Raw genomic sequence first — 16,397 nt, 5'->3', positions numbered from 1 at the left:
TTAGCGAGCTTTTTTTTTGTTATCACCATCTCAGATTGTCATCTAAAACTATTTAAATAGCAAGAAAATTATAGATTTAACTAGTGCAGCAAGAATTCATACCCAAACTTTTCTATCGATTACATAATCCTTTAAACTATAATAGGACTTTTCTACTCACTTTTAATATACCTACGTCAAAAGAGAGCTTAGCTTATTTACTTCGACTAGCGACGGTCCACATTTCGGGCTGCGAGATCATGGACCAGGGATCGCCGATACAGAATGGGTTGTACGTCATTAACGTCCAATAGGTAAGACAATGCCGTAGTAACGCCTAGTCTATGGCGATTCCTAGGCATACATGAATATCATACATTTACATTTCACTAACCTATATATGTATGTATAGGTTAGTGAGATGTATAGTAGACACCACTAAAACTACAAACCTTTTATTTTTAGGCAAGATGTTACCCACTGATGATGTTACATTGCCTTATTTGACGTTAGTGAAAACGAGCATTAGTGTAGGTTAAAACACTAACAAAAAATAAATAAAAGAGGAAGAACTCTTATAGGCAGACTGTGGTTAAAATACACCTCGCTGAATTACTGCAGTAGGCAAGTAAGTAAGTAAGCAGTACTGTTATATTAATGTTTGTACTTACCAATAAATCACAAATGTAGCTATCTCCATTTTCCATCTTGACTAAATTTCTCTTCTTTTCAATGTTCGCTCCAGCCTTTGATAATTCATATCCTTCTATTTTAGCACCGTAGACTATATCAACATTTCGTACTGTACTCGACTTCAGTTCTGTGTTGATGGCCTCCATGAGCACATCATTCTCTACAATGTAAGCGACGTCATCATCCATTATATCCGAACTGCTGAATGATATGAATGCTTCAGAACATGCATCCCACACCTGAAATAATAGAATCAGTGTATCATCATCATCGTCATAAATTTATAGTAATATAGGTTATTATTATCATTATTATTACCAAGCAAACTAAATTAATCAAGGCCTTTTGCAAAAGTAGCATTTGCCTATAATCACCAGACTGATGGGTTGGAGATGGCAGTATATGGTAGTTATAGCACAAAGAATGCTGCTGTCTTTTCTCTGTTATATATAAGACAGTTTCTGTCTTTCCCTAAAGACAATAACTGTCTTATATAAAATACGTGAGATGTTTAAGGGGGAGAGGGTCGAATGAAATCTCATCTAATCTTACGTTGGAGAGAAGGGGGGTCTCGGCAAATATCACGCAATTTTTTTTCCTCATTATAACAAGAAAAAACCTTACTATTTTGGTCCATTGGTCTTTTTACAATAACAATCCAACGCGTTAACGTTCTTACGTTAACGCGTTGGACCCACATTTCGAAAAATCTCACCTGAGATTGGGGGATGTGGGGAGGGGGGTATAGAAAATTTATATAAACACCTCACGTAATTTATGGACACCCCCTTATTTAATGCTGGAGTGTGTGTGTGTGTGTTTTAAGAACAGTCTCAAAACACACACACAATCACACACAACACACATCTACAGAGATGAGGAGTGTGTATGAGTGGATTGTTTATTATCGAAGTTTCAACACAAAATAAAAATAAAGGGGGAGATTTGACAACACCAAAAAAAATAGTAGCTTGTACAACAAAGGTATAAAACAATCCTCCCAATAAATCCTCAATGTAAATATCCACCAATTAAAGATTTTAAACTAAGATTTTCGTAGTTAATCAACATTTCTTAAGCATAGATCAACGGGTACATACCACGATAATATTTCGAATTTGTCGATATTTCGACCCAGTTGCATGGATCGTGGTCACGACGGGACTCACAATCGACAAATTCAAAATATTATCCTGGTATGTACCCCTATATCTTTGCTTAAGAAATGTAAATATCTACCGTTGACTTTGGCTGGGGATAAACACAGATACAATGAGTGTATTGTGGACAACATTGTTTACTTTTTTTATGGAAATTGGAAACATCTTATTAATTATGCAAAAAGAAGGCTTACAATAATATACTTACTTGCATATACCTCACAGGCTGTTGTCTCATATTCTCAACATTCTGCCAGACATCTAATGAGCTCATAAGTGACTTAGTGTTTTGGCTTAAAGCTACAACTCTGTTGCTATACTCTTGTGTCAATACAAACTTTTTATCCGCACTACCTTCGAGCAGGAGGACTTTTAAATTTGAAAGTAATGAGTTTTTACCTGTAAAGCAAAGTAAATAAAATAAAGCCCTGCTAACTTTGATGTGGGAACTCTAGCTCCCCCTTCGTTGCTTTAGGTTTAGGTTGGCGAACTTGTTATAACCACCTCACAAATATGTAAACACATATGTTCTAAAGCTTTATAAGTGCCTGTGGTAGGCCTACATGAATAAAGAATATTTGATTTAGTTTTAAATATTGAGCTGGCATTACTGATCATCATGATATATTATAAAAATTAAGCTTAATTTGCTATAAGCAGAAGAATTCATTTAAATAAAAAAGTAAGAATAATGTAACAATTTCATCACTTTTTAATTAAAAGTATGTTTAAATCCATCCAAACCTCCAATTTGCTTTGCGGTCTTCAGTTACAGCAATTTGTCTGGTGGTTTTCTTTCTACGGCTGGGGGGGGGGGGTTGCGAAAGAAATAAAAATCAGCAATCTGCACTTGGCTAGCATGATTGACTACTGTTTTTACTTAACTTTAAACCTTCTCTTTTTGGGATGAGACCAGTGCTGTGTGCCAGTAATAGGTTGATAACAATGAAGCTTAAGAATACAAGGTTTTACATCATCATCATCATCATCAGCCTGCAAGCATCCACTGTTGGACATAGGGCTTTCCAAGAGCTCAGAGCATTCCACCACACACTGTCCTCCGCCATTCTAATCCAGCTTCCAGCTACCATTTAAAGGTCATCTATCCAACAGGCTGTAGGTTGTTACACGCTGCACACTGTTTCTACCATTGGTTCTACAACAGACATGGCACACCACTTCAGCCTGCTTCTGCTACTTCTCCACAACCTTCATAGCAAATTTTGTTCCTAAGAGAAACTCTTGAAATAGCCTGTACAATAGCATGACTTTGGAAAAATGTTTACTTCTAACACATTAATAGTCATTACCATTACAAGCAGGACGAGAGAGAGACAGCCCGATGCTCCGATGCGGGTTACCAGGCTTTGATGACTATTATCACAAGTAAGGGATAATAAATGGGATAAAATCCATAACATGCTCACTGACACACTGCCAATTTCTTAAATCTAGTCTGGTACTGAAAATTCTTCATCAGAATACCTGACATTTTTTGTCTGACCCAGGGTTTGATACGTTCAACCCCTGGATCATGAGCAAGCTTACCACTTTATCACTAAGACAGTTAAGGGAAATAAAAAAAAACAACCAGAGAAAAGTTATAAAGAGTAATTTAGGTCAATGCTGGCAGAAAAGACAGAATCGATTACGACGGAACTTTTCTTTTTCTACCGAGTATGAGTAAAATGATCTTGAGAAAACTTTATCAGTGAGGCAGGTCGTCGGTTAGTAACTAAGAGGACACCGTAAGAAATGTGTATGTGTGGTGTGTAGGCTTCGGTATACCGTGAAAATGGTAGAATAGAAACGTACATAAGTTACGTGTTATTACTGGCTATAAATAGAATTTGAATACATACCCATAGCACAGGCTAGGGTGCACCCAACCATGCCTCCACCGGCAATGATGACATCGTATTTTCCTTTATGCTCCTTGTGTGTATTATCACTAAACATTCGTGCACTGGACACATTCCTTACATGAGCCGAAACACGCGCTAATATTAAATTATTTATCGACAATGTTTTGGTTGAAAACATTTTAGCGGTCTTGTTTCACGACTTATAAATACCGGTATTTATGCTCGCTTATTTAATAATAGTATGGTTCGCACTAACTATTTCGCCATTATTTTAGCATTTTTACTCATAATAAATTCAACTTTTTCACAATATTATTCTTTCGAAATATACGTTCTATTGACTGAAAACTTGACAAGAGACATTGACCATATTTCGTAGATTAAAAATATTGTTTGTTTTCAATTCAATTCAATTCTTGTTTATGGCTTTTGTCTGCGCCAACTGGGCACAAGGTACTTCGCCAATGTCTTGTAGATGAAGAAGGCACGAAGGAGATTGATCGGTGAAACTAATGAAAAGTTAATTTTGAATTTGTACCAAGAAATAGTTGTTATTAGCTAGTTAGCTCTTTAACCTAAGGACACAGACAACACATGCATATATATCTTACACGGATATTTTTTGTACATTATACTTTAATTTTATTACTTACTATATATTTACATAAAAATCTACAATAAGGACTGAAAACAAACATTAAAAAACATTTAACACTCAAAGGACGGGGGACTTTGGGAGGAAGAATGGTGGGATTATGAAGGTTAACTCATGTTTCTTGGGACGTAAACTTTTACAGTTCCACTGTAGCAGGGTTATTGGGCCCATTTTGGAGTAGTTTAAAAAGTTGGCTTAAGTTTTTGGCAACGTTGGGCGGTAAGGGAATTTCACTACATGGAGCGACAATACTAAGTAGAAATTCGGAGATAAACTCAAGCATTTTACCTTGGGAGGGAGGGTTCTCAACATTGTTGTTGAGAGCGCATCCATTAGGAAGGGATGAGGAGTAATCACCGACAATAGTCTGAACAGCTTTTTTATCGTAGCCCTTTGCTAGAGGAGCTCGGGGACGAGGAGAGCGGAAAACTGTTTGCCGGTAGGAGGTTTTGGAGGAAGTTACATTAGTAGGAGTAAACATTTCTTTTGTTATCTCAGCATAGGACCTGCGGACAGGAGGAAACTGAGATGATGCTTCAATGTAAGATTTATTATTCTGAGACATGACCATTTTAATAGATTGCTGCCTGGAGAATTCTGGGCAGTCTTTATCAGTAGCAAAATGACTACCAGAGCAGTGTAAACATGTAGATAATTCCTTGATGACCAAACATGAGTCACCTGTATGGGGCTGAGCACATCTGTAGCATCTGGGCTTAGATCTGCAGATTGTTTTAATGTGGCCAAAACGGCAGCAGTTCTGGCACTGTATTGTTGGAAGTTTATATGTTTCAACTGGCAGTGAGGTGTGGTATGAATATACCTTAGCAGGAAGCATTTGCCCCCTGAAGGTTAGGACAACAGATTGGGTAGGCACCCAAGTGATGACACCCTCTGTGACAGATTTTCTGTTCAGTCGCCTTGATTTCAGAACCTCACCACAGCCAGGCGGGAGCTCTAGCGAATCAACAAGCTCGTCCATCGACCAGTCCACGGGAACTCCTTTCACCAGCCCCATTCTGGTTATGTTGTATGTGGGAATTATAGCTCTATATTTGCATAACTTCAAAACTGGACTAACCAGAAAGTTGTTGGCAGCTTGGGCAGAAGTAAACTCTACAGTAATTTTGTTGCGGCCTATATTTTTGACGCCGTCGTGGATAATTGAACCAATTTTGTGTTTGTGCAAGAATTGACCGAAATTTATAGCCCGTAATGACGCTCCAGAGGATGGGTCCTCCACTTCCCGTGAGACTTGGACGATAAAAGGCCCATTATCATCGTCAGAGTATGACTTGGCGCCTTCGGTGAAGGAAGGATGTATGTAAAGGCTTTGAACGGATGGGTTTACCTGAGTAGGATCAGTTATAGTTTTTTTGGCCGCATATACGTTGGTATCCTCTCCTTGTCGTTTGCGAGACGAGGCTGATGCCCCCGGGTCGGGCGGCTCAGGAGGTGTATCTAGATCCATTTTACTGGAAACACTATAACTACAGACACATAATAAATATTTAACCAACACCAAATACGGTTAGATTTATACGAATATCACCAATAACAACTATTTCTGCTGCTGTGTAAATTCACATAAAACACCGAAATTACACCGGAATCTCACTAACACGTGTGCACAAATTGACAGGCCAAGTTACAGTTCAATATAAACAACACCAAATCCTTTTCAAGACGAGTTTACAGTAAAATCAAAGAAAAATTTGAGAAAACCGCGTCCGCCATGTACGAAGTTTCCCGCCGAAAAAACATTGTTTGTTTTACTGTATGACACATACAGATTTTCAGACGTTGACACTTGAAAATAATATTTTAAAAATTGAATTTTATAGAAATGGATGAAAGTCTTTTAAGGCCTTTTGAAAAAAAAAAAAAAAAAATCTTTATATACTGCTGGCTTTCCATAATAGTATCTTAATTGTTATTACGCATCAGCTCCTAACCAACATAATCTTATTGGTATGGCTAAAATTTGCAATTCTTAGCTAGTGCTTTTTGCAGATCATATTTTTGTAAAATATAAATCAGAAGTACGGAATTTGGGATTCTAAAATGAGCACAAAACGTCAATTTTACTTTGACGGTATAGAGTCCGAAAATGGATAGCGTGCGAGATTTTTTTTTTTTTTACTAAGGCTATATTTCGATACTCTTACTTCTGGGCATGGGTCTCCTCTCAGACTGAGAAGGGCTTAGGCCGTAGTCTACTACACTGGCCTGGCGGGCTGAGAACATTCTGGAAAACTCTCAGGCCTGCACGTTTCCTCACGATGTTTTCTTCTACGTTTAAAGCAAGTGATATTTAAATTGCATAAATTAAAAACGCACATAAGTCCGAAAGTGGTTGTTGTAAGGAAAGCCAAAGCCATCACACATACATTTTCCAGTTGTGGGAATCGAACCGACGGCCTTGGACTCAGAAAGCAGGGTCACTCACTGCCCATTGTGCTAACCAGCCGTCAATTTGTATGCAACGCTGCGGTTTTATTGTTAGGAAAAACCAAACGCGTATTTAAATATGAATGAAATGATTTATGGTAGGAAACATAACTTACATAAGCTAATAAAACGAAAAAGCGATATTGGAATAATCCGGGATAAAGTCTAATATTTTTTGACGGTGCAGTGGGCAGCAAACCTGTTTTCGGAGTCAAGGCCTTGGGCTCGATTCCCACAACTGAAGAATGTATGTGTGATGAACATTAATGTTATATGTATATTAATTATTAAAATATTTATCAGTCATCTTAGTACCCATAACACAAGCTACGCTTACTTTGGGGCTAAATGGCGATGTGTGTATTGTCGTAATATATTTATTTATTTGTAAATTATGCCTATACTCGATCCAACTTTAGTATATTAATTATTATGTTAGCATTTGAAAATAGAAGGTCGTAGTCGAATTTTGGAATCGAAGTGGTGATAGTGGGTTCGATTCAGCTGTAGGTTGGGTTCAAGGTGCTGCTAAAGTTTAAAAAAAAAACACATTTGTTTTATAGAGAGAGCTATGCTCTCTGACATCAAGGAATCGCCTGAAACAAGCCGCACAGGAACCTGTACTGTGGCAATCCTTCCAAAAGACATAGGTCTAGTAGACGTTCATCATTTATGAAATAATTATGAACATTGTTTTTTTCTTTTTTTTCACTACAAGTTAGCCCTTCACTGCAAACTCACCTGGTGGCAGCGGGCTAACCTGCTAGGGACTATGGTGGTCCCTACTAGGTTTCTATGCGACATCGCACCTGAACACTGAATCGCTTAGCAGCACGTCTATGTCGGTAGGGTGGTAACTAGCAACGGCCAAAGCCTCCCTCCAGATAAAAAGGCGACGGATCATACAGACAGTTTTCTATGTAGTTTCTTTGCCGTATTGCGTAATTCTTTTAATTGGAATACCTTTAATGGAAGGAGGTATGCTTTCCAATAATTTCCATTAAAATATCTAGAAAATTCTTAACTAACCAAATGAATATTTGTGACACCATAATCAATTTCACCTAATTGACCTAAGCGATGGGTAGTACTTCGATTTCATATTCGGGAAGCCGGGTTCTAATCCCAGAACGCGCTTCTAACTTTTATAAATTATGTGCTTTTTATGCAATTAAAATATCACTTGCTTCAACGGTAAAGGAAAACATCTTGAGGAAACCTGTATACCTGAGAGTTCTCCATAATGTTTTCAAAGTGGAGTAAACTAATCTGTACTGGGCCAGCGTGGTGGAGTACGGCCTTAACCCCTTCTTATAGTGTGAGACCCGTGCCCGGTAATGGGTTGATATGATGAATCGACTAAAATAACTCATAACATAAATAGTCTACCCGTCGATGTCACCATGGCTACCAAGTTCACAACACAATATCACTATAATCTCATTTGTTTTGTTAACCTATTTTATAGTTTAAATTATTAACTATGATATTATTAAGTTATGCATCGGTGTAGTGTTTTTAAGAACACATGTGTTAATGTACCAGTCGACCCAATTAGTAAAATGCCTAAGACTGCTTACGAACGGAAGGAAAAGACTTTAATAGACCAGTGCTCCGTAGAGTCCTCTTATGGCTCTGTTTCAGCTGATATCGAAGCCGAGAAATTAAAGGACTTCTATAGAAGTATCCCAGATTATAACGATATAAACCATTTGTCAGAAGCAGAGTTTTATTCCACATTAAAAAGTTTGAGGGATAAAAAGAAATTAATGCTCGGGCTAGCTGTCGAACATATAGATGATTGCAAATATGACGATAGATTCGACAAGGAAGATATCATTACAACCATTAAAAAAAATCCTAGAACTTATCGTAGAAGAAAATCACTTATGATTACCGAGAAACCCGAAATTCCTCAAGTCAATGTCACGAAAGCATCCACAAACAGATCTTTAAGACAAAAAGACGATAGTGGATTAGAAAATATGACGTCAGACATACAAATTGATCCAACGAAAACTAGTAGTTTGTCTGTGAAAGGTTCCAAAATGGATAGGCCCAAGAGAAATCACTCAGCGTGTTCGATATCTTGGCACGATGATAAAATTGAAGCTAAAAATGAAGTCGATGACAAATTTGATAAGTTTTTTGAAGAAAATAAATACCCGAATGATATAAATGATGATGGATTATATAAAACGCAAAGTATGCCGTCGAGTCCATTGCGAACGAGACGAACTGGGTCGTTGAGGCGTCGTAAAAGTATAACGATACCGAAGCCTTTTAAAATGACAGAAAGGTAAGCTCTGCACTCAAAAGTGAAAACATTGGGTTTTACCGTCCATTAGCTAAAGGTGGTAAAACCCGGAGATGAATTTTTTTGCCTTATATTTTTTCGTTCGTTTATCCTATTAGCTTTGGATTGCGGTTTCACCTGTCTACAAATTATTGTTATAATTTATATGCTCGTGGTTTTTAAGTGTAAAGCCGGTTTTCCACCGCGAAATAAGAATGATAAGGCGGGAATGATAAGGCGGGACGGATTCGGTTTATTAGAAATAGATTTGCGTTTCCACCAACACAGAGTTCGTCATTTGTTTTCCACTGCAAAACGAGAGAAATGAGCGGAGAGAGCTTAACGGAAAATGTGTGGTTTCTGGGATGAGAAAACTGCAAACGAGCCCGTTTCAAACTACATAGTTGACTTTGGCGTAGCGGACTCATTTTATTTTTCTTTCTGAACTGTGGAAACACTGCTATGTAATTTGTCATTGCGAGTCTATCGGATTCTGTAATGACTCCGCTACGCTGCCTAAAACTAAGCGAGTTCATTTCAACTCTTTCGGCTCTCTCACCTCTTAGCTACCTGAGTTGCCTTTACCTACCTTACCTCGTACGTGCGTTTTAAGCAATGAAATATCACTAGCTTTAACGGTGATGGGGTAAATCGTGGGTCAACGTACATGGGAGTTTTTCATATTGTTGTCTGTCTGGTGGATTACGATATAAACCTTATTAATTCCCATGAGTAGTCGGATGATTTTTATTTGTAGAGACGAGGAAGACCGCATAGTTAACGAGCTTCGAGGTCTGCAAAAGTCGATGTCTGAGGATATGCTTAATCAGAAGCGTGAGAGAAAGCAGTTTAGGGCCAAGCCAGTGCCCATCGAGTCTCGTATACCTTTATATGACAAAATACTCGAAGATCAAGCCATGAGGTCTGTAACCTTATCCTTCTCTTGCAATGTTACACCATTAAATAACACACACGGCTAGTTGGGAAGGGGGGTTGGGGGGGTAGGACAGCTATACCTATAATAGTACATTATGGCCCAAGTGTGCTATAATGGTCATTACATTCAAAAGTGCTTATATTAGGCCCACTTGAAATAAATGAATTTTGAATTTGAATTGAATTATATATTACTGTTTTGTACCCAATGATAATATCATGTGAAGTTTGGTTGCCTGACAGAGACCGCGATAAGGCCACCAAATGTACAATTTTATTTCTATGCGTCGTTTTATGTTATTGTTGTATGTTTTTTCTCGACGTACAATAATATCGATTTATCAACACTTTCTTTCTTTCTCCTTTTGTAAGTTTTCGGTTAACAATCGAGCTGTTCTTTTCGCAGGCGAGCAATAACAAAGATTAACAGCGAAGCCGAGTTGAGAGCTCAGATGAAGCCGTTCAGCTTCACGAAGCGAGAGGAAGACTCCATTAGCGGTGTGTGCCAGCGAGCTGTTAATGTTTTACCTAAATCAAAGAAGAAGAAACGCTTCCGGGCTCGACCCGTGCCGAAAAACCTGTTCTCCAACTACTTCTACGATAAAATTAAGGAGGACAACTTTTTCCGGTATATTTATCGATCACCAGTTAGCTAAAAAAACTAGGTTTTAAAAGGGCTGCTTACCAGACTAAAAAGTATTTCTAGATATTGTATCCTCTTATATCGTAATGGAATGGTTAAGCTTTTAAGTTCTTGTTAGCAAAGTTTATTTTTATTCATCCAAGCTTTTCTGAGATTAAAGTGTTTTTATTATACTAGGCTTAATTTTATTCGCAAGGATGGAAAAAAATTAGAATGAAACGTTGCCAACGTTTTAGGCGCTACACTCAGGATTCCGGAAAACTACCTCTCTCTGAAATCAGTACTTACGCTTGGGATTTATCACGGCGCTGCGCCTGTTCGCATTTGCGTTACCCCCTCTTGGAACAACGTACTATATGTCTGTTTCCAGGATACAAATTAATTCTGCACTAAACGTCTGTGCAGTGGTTTATAACGGGTACCGAATTGTAATGGGTTTAAAAATTTTGCATTTTTTTTTATTACACTGATAGATTCATAGATTGTTTTTAATGTTAGCTAACTTGATGAAATCATACCCCCTATTGGTTTAACGCAGCATCGTTTCATAAAGCTCAATCGCTTGGCAGCACGTTTTTCCCGGTAGGATGATACCATATATAGATACTTGTAACGGCCGATACTTTCTAAGACATCAGACAAGAAACAAGGAGGTCAGGGAGGTGCTAGCCTGCACCTTCCTAACTTATCGTAAGTACTTTTATTTCAGGTCAATGAATCGTCGTGTGAGAGCTGAGGAAATGTTACGTAACTCTAGCTTCCCAGGCAGCATGGTTGTGCGCGATCGAAGCCGACTGTCAACTCCTGCGGCTCATAGTGACCTACCCATCGATCCCTCTCCAGCAATCCCTTCAACCACCTCGTCGGACAGACATCGCTGCTCCAGCCCCACGAAGGACATGAGAAGATCGAAGGTCAAAGAAGATTTTATTACTACAAGCCCTCAGCCGTTTAGATTTAATACTGCTGAAAGAGCGTCTAAGAAGGTTTGTCCTAGATTAAAACTTTGCTGAATCTACCAGTGAGATAATATAATCTATACCTAAACGTTGTTGTTTTTAAACAAGCAATTATAGCACATATATTATTTGCTTATTATTATTATCACTTGTGCGCTACTGCTGTAACAGTTGATACCTAAAGCTGTGGAAGAAGATACTTTTTATCCTTTCCCCGGGGAGATAATTGTCTCCTGCCCATGCTAGCCGTGCTGTGGACTTCAAAAGGCAACTATAGCAAGGCAACTATTGCAAAAGCAAGCACATACTAAACCAGTTTGAAGCAACGAAAAGCGGTTTAAGAACCCTAAATAAAATTCAAATCATTTAACTATTAATTTATTAATATTATTATTTCGTGTTTTCCACTATACTATGAAACCTAGTTTTCATGTCTTACGGCTGGTCAGAAGAACATCTAAGCTGCTTGATGTAGGTAGACATGCTTTAACGATTATCATGACGTCATGATACTGATTATATCCAGGGTTGGCTATTTAATGTAGTCTAAGGCTCGGGGCATAAGAAGCCACACAAGAAGTTTCTTGACCTGAACTCTTCCCGCAAATTAAACCCATCTTTTTGCACTTTCTCAGCCAAACGTGCTAAGAATTTGAGTAACGAGGAGTTTAAGCCCCCCAACTAAATAGAGTATTTCGTGTTTTAGATGAACGAGATAACAAAGAAAATCTACCAAGGCAGCAGTAATGGCACTATCAATAAAGCTGAGGACGTTTTCAATAAAACGCAAGCGTATTCCGCTCTAGATTTGAAGGGAATTGCTGCTGGCAGGTCCAACTTAGCGGCACTCTTCAGAGCTGAGGCTGTCAGGCAGAAGTTTGAAATGGAGTCTGCTAGACGGACAGCAGAGCAGCGTAGGAGAGCTGAGAACAGGCAACGGGATCGTTTACTCAGGTCTAAACCTGCTTGGCATCTTGTTAAGAACAAGTAAGCTTATTAATTAGTGATAAGCACAAAGTCCAGTGTGTGGTTTCGACACTATGAGTCCAAGGGTCACGTATTATACCTCGAATATTTGATCCTCGGTCCGAAGGTAATTTTGGACCTGCCAATGAATAAGTTTAAACAATGTGTTATTGAATAAATCTTGGTTACTGTACGATTGATAAATTTCCTAACGACAAGGCTGCTTGGAAGCAGGCTCCACTCTCATCTCTCACAAGATAGTAAATTTAAAACATTGTAAACTGGAAATTATGTTGAAAAATGGCAATCTGCCTATCTCTAATCTGGCTACGCCTTAGTTTTGGGGATGTCTTGAAATGAAATGAAAATACTCTCGTTTTTGTTGTTGCTGTTTTTTCGTCATTGTACACCTAACATAAATTAAATTATTAACAAAAACAACACAATAAAACTCAGGTACAATGGGCGGCCTTGTCGCTAAAAAGAGATCTCTGCCAGGCAACCCAACAAAGTAAAGGGGAAAAAAATACAGACTTAAGGGTTAGGCTGTACACAAAAGCAGATGAGTTACCAAATTAAAAAAAAATTGATATATCAATCAAAGTACAAGCCTACAATACAAAAAAAAGTGACTCCGAAGCAAAAAAAAAAAAATGACTAATTAGGGTGGCATAAAATGTTTTTTAAGGAGTCTCTTGAAATTCAGTAGCGACTGCGCGCGCCTTATTTGAAAGGGGAGAGAGTTCCATAGCACTTACCCTCAGTTACGCCTATTAAAATTATTGCAGTTTTGTCTGTCTTAACTCTAGAATGCATAAGCTAGAAGCTTCTGAAGAAGGTTGATGATTGGAGAAAAGCATTTGAAATCCGAATCGAAGGTTGAGTAAGTGAAGCTTGATTAACAAGCTGTTTTTGACTTTACGAGCGCATTGAATATATAAAAATATTCATCAGTCTTAGTACCCATAACACAATCTGCGCTTACTTTGGGGCGATGTGTGTATTATATTTATTATTATTAATATAAGGGGGTTATTTTGGGATTATATAATATCTGAAATGTATCTAGTCTGATTTGGTGGAAGCCTTCGCTGGTTCCCTACCGACAAATACGAAGCTAAGCAAAAGAAACCGATTACCTATGGGTAGGTATCTTCTAGACGGCATCTGCAATAAAGAGTATTTAAGTTTGAATTGGTCCTACCGAGAGTTTAAAAATTTGCGAATTAGTCTATTCTACGCAGCAGATGCTCTTTTTCAGCACGTGCGTGCAATCTCGCTTTTAAAGATATGTAGCATGACTAAGCAGTGTTAAGGTCTATTCAAACAGGTGACTATAATAAGGTGACATGTGATAATAATCTTTAAAGACCACCAATCCGTTTGGGAGCAGCGTTGTTGGTATATGCTTCTAAAGCCTGTCTCCTATGAGAAAGGAGGCCTTTGCCCAGCATTAGGACGTTAATAGGCTGATAATGACGATGCAAAGAGCAACCTGCTGATTTTCATGACAGCCGGAGAAACTGCCTTCCGTACCGGTGGTAGTCTCTACAAACAGACCGGCTTGACGTTTCGAAAATGCTGAAAACTAGGGTTACTTGAAATAAATGTATTATATATTTTATAGCCCTTTTTCCCACCAGTTTCACCAGGCAGCCGCTGGACGCAAGCGGCACAAAACCGAGGAATTTGGAACTGCCTCCAAAGACCTATGTCCAGTAGTGGACGTTTATCGGTTTATATGTTGATATAGGTATGCATCGGAACATCTTTACTTATAGCGATTTCTATTTCAGTCACGAAGAGGATTTAGCGATGCGCTTGCAAACAAGACGTGATGAAGAAAGAATGAGAAGAGAAGAGTTTCTCCACGAGATGGAGTTAATGTACGGAAGGGTCCAGCAGCAGCCGATGCTTTTTGAAAGATACTACGCACCGCGTTCTGGGGCTACCACCATAGACTCCATTCAACTTTCACCGAGAAAAAGTCCTTGTAAAAAAAAGGGCAGTAGAAAGAGTAAATCATATCAGTTAGACAGCCCTTGTCTCTCACCAGAGTTAAGGGGCGACCTGATGAAGTATTTAGACAAAAAGTCCAGTATGACAGAATTTTACGACGATCGCGTGGTCAAAGATAATTTGTTGGATAGCTTGGAAAGGAGCTAGAGAAATTGTTTCAGAAGAAGAACCTGTATGACTGTAGTAAGCTTATGAAATAAAAAAACTAAATTAAATTAAATTCCATGACGAAAACAATATCTCAAAACACCTCTAGGCCTTTGTAATGCAACAAATCGGCAAAAATTGCATCACAACTAGTCCAGTAATATCAGTACCAGATATTAATTGGTAGAACAGTTTAGTGGCTTTAGTGCAGACTTTAAATATATCTAAAATAACTAGCTCAGAAGCGATGAAACATGATGCAAAATACATTAAAATCGACTCAGCTTTTCCGATAGGGACCACAACGATACACGGTAAATCAGAAAAACTCAACATATGGTATGGGGCTTAAAAAACGGCTAGTACAACAACATTATTTATATACCATTCTAATAGAATCGTAGATCAGGTTAGATTGTTTAGTATGGAATAAGTGTATCTCTTATAACCTTTTAAGTACCTTGCTGTATTATGTTTAATTTTCAAAGATTTCAGGGAAAGAATTCTGACATTCTGTCTATTGCAAAATATTTATTCATTTATTTCATGACTAGCTGATATCCGCGACTTCGTACGCGTAGACTAAGTAATTCGGGAACTCTCTTATTTCCCGGGATAAAAGGTAGCCTATGTTCTTTCCCATGTCAAATGCCAAATTTCATCCAAATCCGTTCAGCTCTTTTTGCGTGATTAAGTAACAGACTTCACATTTATAATATTACTAGATGTGCTCTGCGCCGCGTAATTTTGGGAGGCAGCGCACTGCTACATGGTCTACAACTATAGTCATATATGAGATTTTGAGATTTTTTCACAAACATTTTTGTATGTTACGTAATTTTTTTTTTTGAAAAGTGTACTATATTATTTCTAATACCTCCAAGAATATGTATAAAGTTTTATGAAGATCGGTTTAGTACTTTTCGCCTGAAAGCGTAAAAACAAACTTACATTCACGTATATGATATTAGTAGGGATAGGGATAGGGAGAGTCGACTTTATGGACACATTTTAAACGCCGAAGTATGTGTGTACCACCAGTATCAAAGGCAGATATTACTTGGAGGAGGAGAGGTGGAGGAGACGCCGATAAGAATCTCCGCAATTGCAGGATTATTAAATCTTGAAAAATAAAGTTTCATTTGTTAGTAGTTTCCTTAATCACCTAGTTATTGTTAAGTTTTAAATTATGGTTGAAAATAAATAAAAGCACCTGATTTATTTAATTAAAAGGTTTTATTTAATTCAATGCAACATAACCTATGATACGCTTACAAATTACAAAACAAATAATACTGATTAAAGACTTATGCCGGTAACAGATTTGTTACAACTGACTTCTAAGTTTTTTCGATGGAAATTTATATGAAAAAAAACTTAGAGGTCACTAGAAACGTCGCGTGGGGTGTTTCTAGACTTAGAATAACTACTAAACACGCGTGGCGTTTTATTTAACCGGAAGTTATGTAACAACTGTTCCCGGCGCATAACACAACAATAACATCATATGATTTTTTGATAATCCTATAGCTATCTGGCAATCGAAACCAAAATCTTCATATGGCAGATTGAATTGAGTAGTGCTATCCTTTTTCAATTTCTCCCTGTAGATAAGGATAGTATCTCTA

General features: G+C 37.9%; 2 protein-coding genes across 2 annotated transcripts in view; one reads left to right on the top strand and one right to left on the bottom strand.

Annotated features, from left to right (window-relative positions):
* LOC120632151 (ubiquinone biosynthesis monooxygenase COQ6, mitochondrial) overlaps positions 1–4,058 on the bottom strand; it is a 43,470-nt gene extending 39,412 nt beyond the window's left edge. The window contains exons 1-3 of the mRNA XM_039901956.1: positions 3,695–4,058; positions 2,041–2,231; positions 651–911 (exon numbers count right to left, since the gene is read on the bottom strand). Coding sequence (XP_039757890.1) covers positions 651–911; positions 2,041–2,231; positions 3,695–3,875 — 633 coding nt within the window. The 5' untranslated portion in view covers positions 3,876–4,058. The remainder of the gene's footprint in view (positions 1–650; positions 912–2,040; positions 2,232–3,694) is intronic.
* Positions 4,059–8,302: 4,244 nt separating this feature from the next.
* Positions 8,303–14,769, top strand: LOC120632322 (protein FAM161A). The gene is made up of 6 exons (XM_039902166.1): positions 8,303–9,102; positions 9,857–10,021; positions 10,442–10,663; positions 11,388–11,664; positions 12,344–12,624; positions 14,400–14,769. Exons 1-6 carry the CDS (start codon positions 8,303–8,305, stop codon positions 14,767–14,769), a joined length of 2,115 nt encoding a protein of 704 aa, XP_039758100.1.
* Positions 14,770–16,397: the final 1,628 nt, after the last annotated feature.

Source organism: Pararge aegeria, chromosome 19, assembly GCF_905163445.1.
Source record: "Pararge aegeria chromosome 19, ilParAegt1.1, whole genome shotgun sequence".
NCBI lineage: Eukaryota > Metazoa > Arthropoda > Insecta > Lepidoptera > Nymphalidae > Pararge > Pararge aegeria.
This window is presented reverse-complemented; position numbering and strand designations above follow the sequence as displayed.

Excerpts from the sequence above, each read along its gene's own strand:
- LOC120632322 (XM_039902166.1), top strand. The coding sequence starts at position 8,303 with ATGCATCGGTGTAGTGTTTTTAAGAACACATGTGTTAATGTACCAGTC. Across the intron at positions 9,103-9,856 it reads CCTTTTAAAATGACAGAAAG|AGACGAGGAAGACCGCATAG; the intron begins GTAAGCTCTGCA and ends TTTTATTTGTAG. Across the intron at positions 10,022-10,441 it reads CTCGAAGATCAAGCCATGAG|GCGAGCAATAACAAAGATTA; the intron begins GTCTGTAACCTT and ends TTCTTTTCGCAG.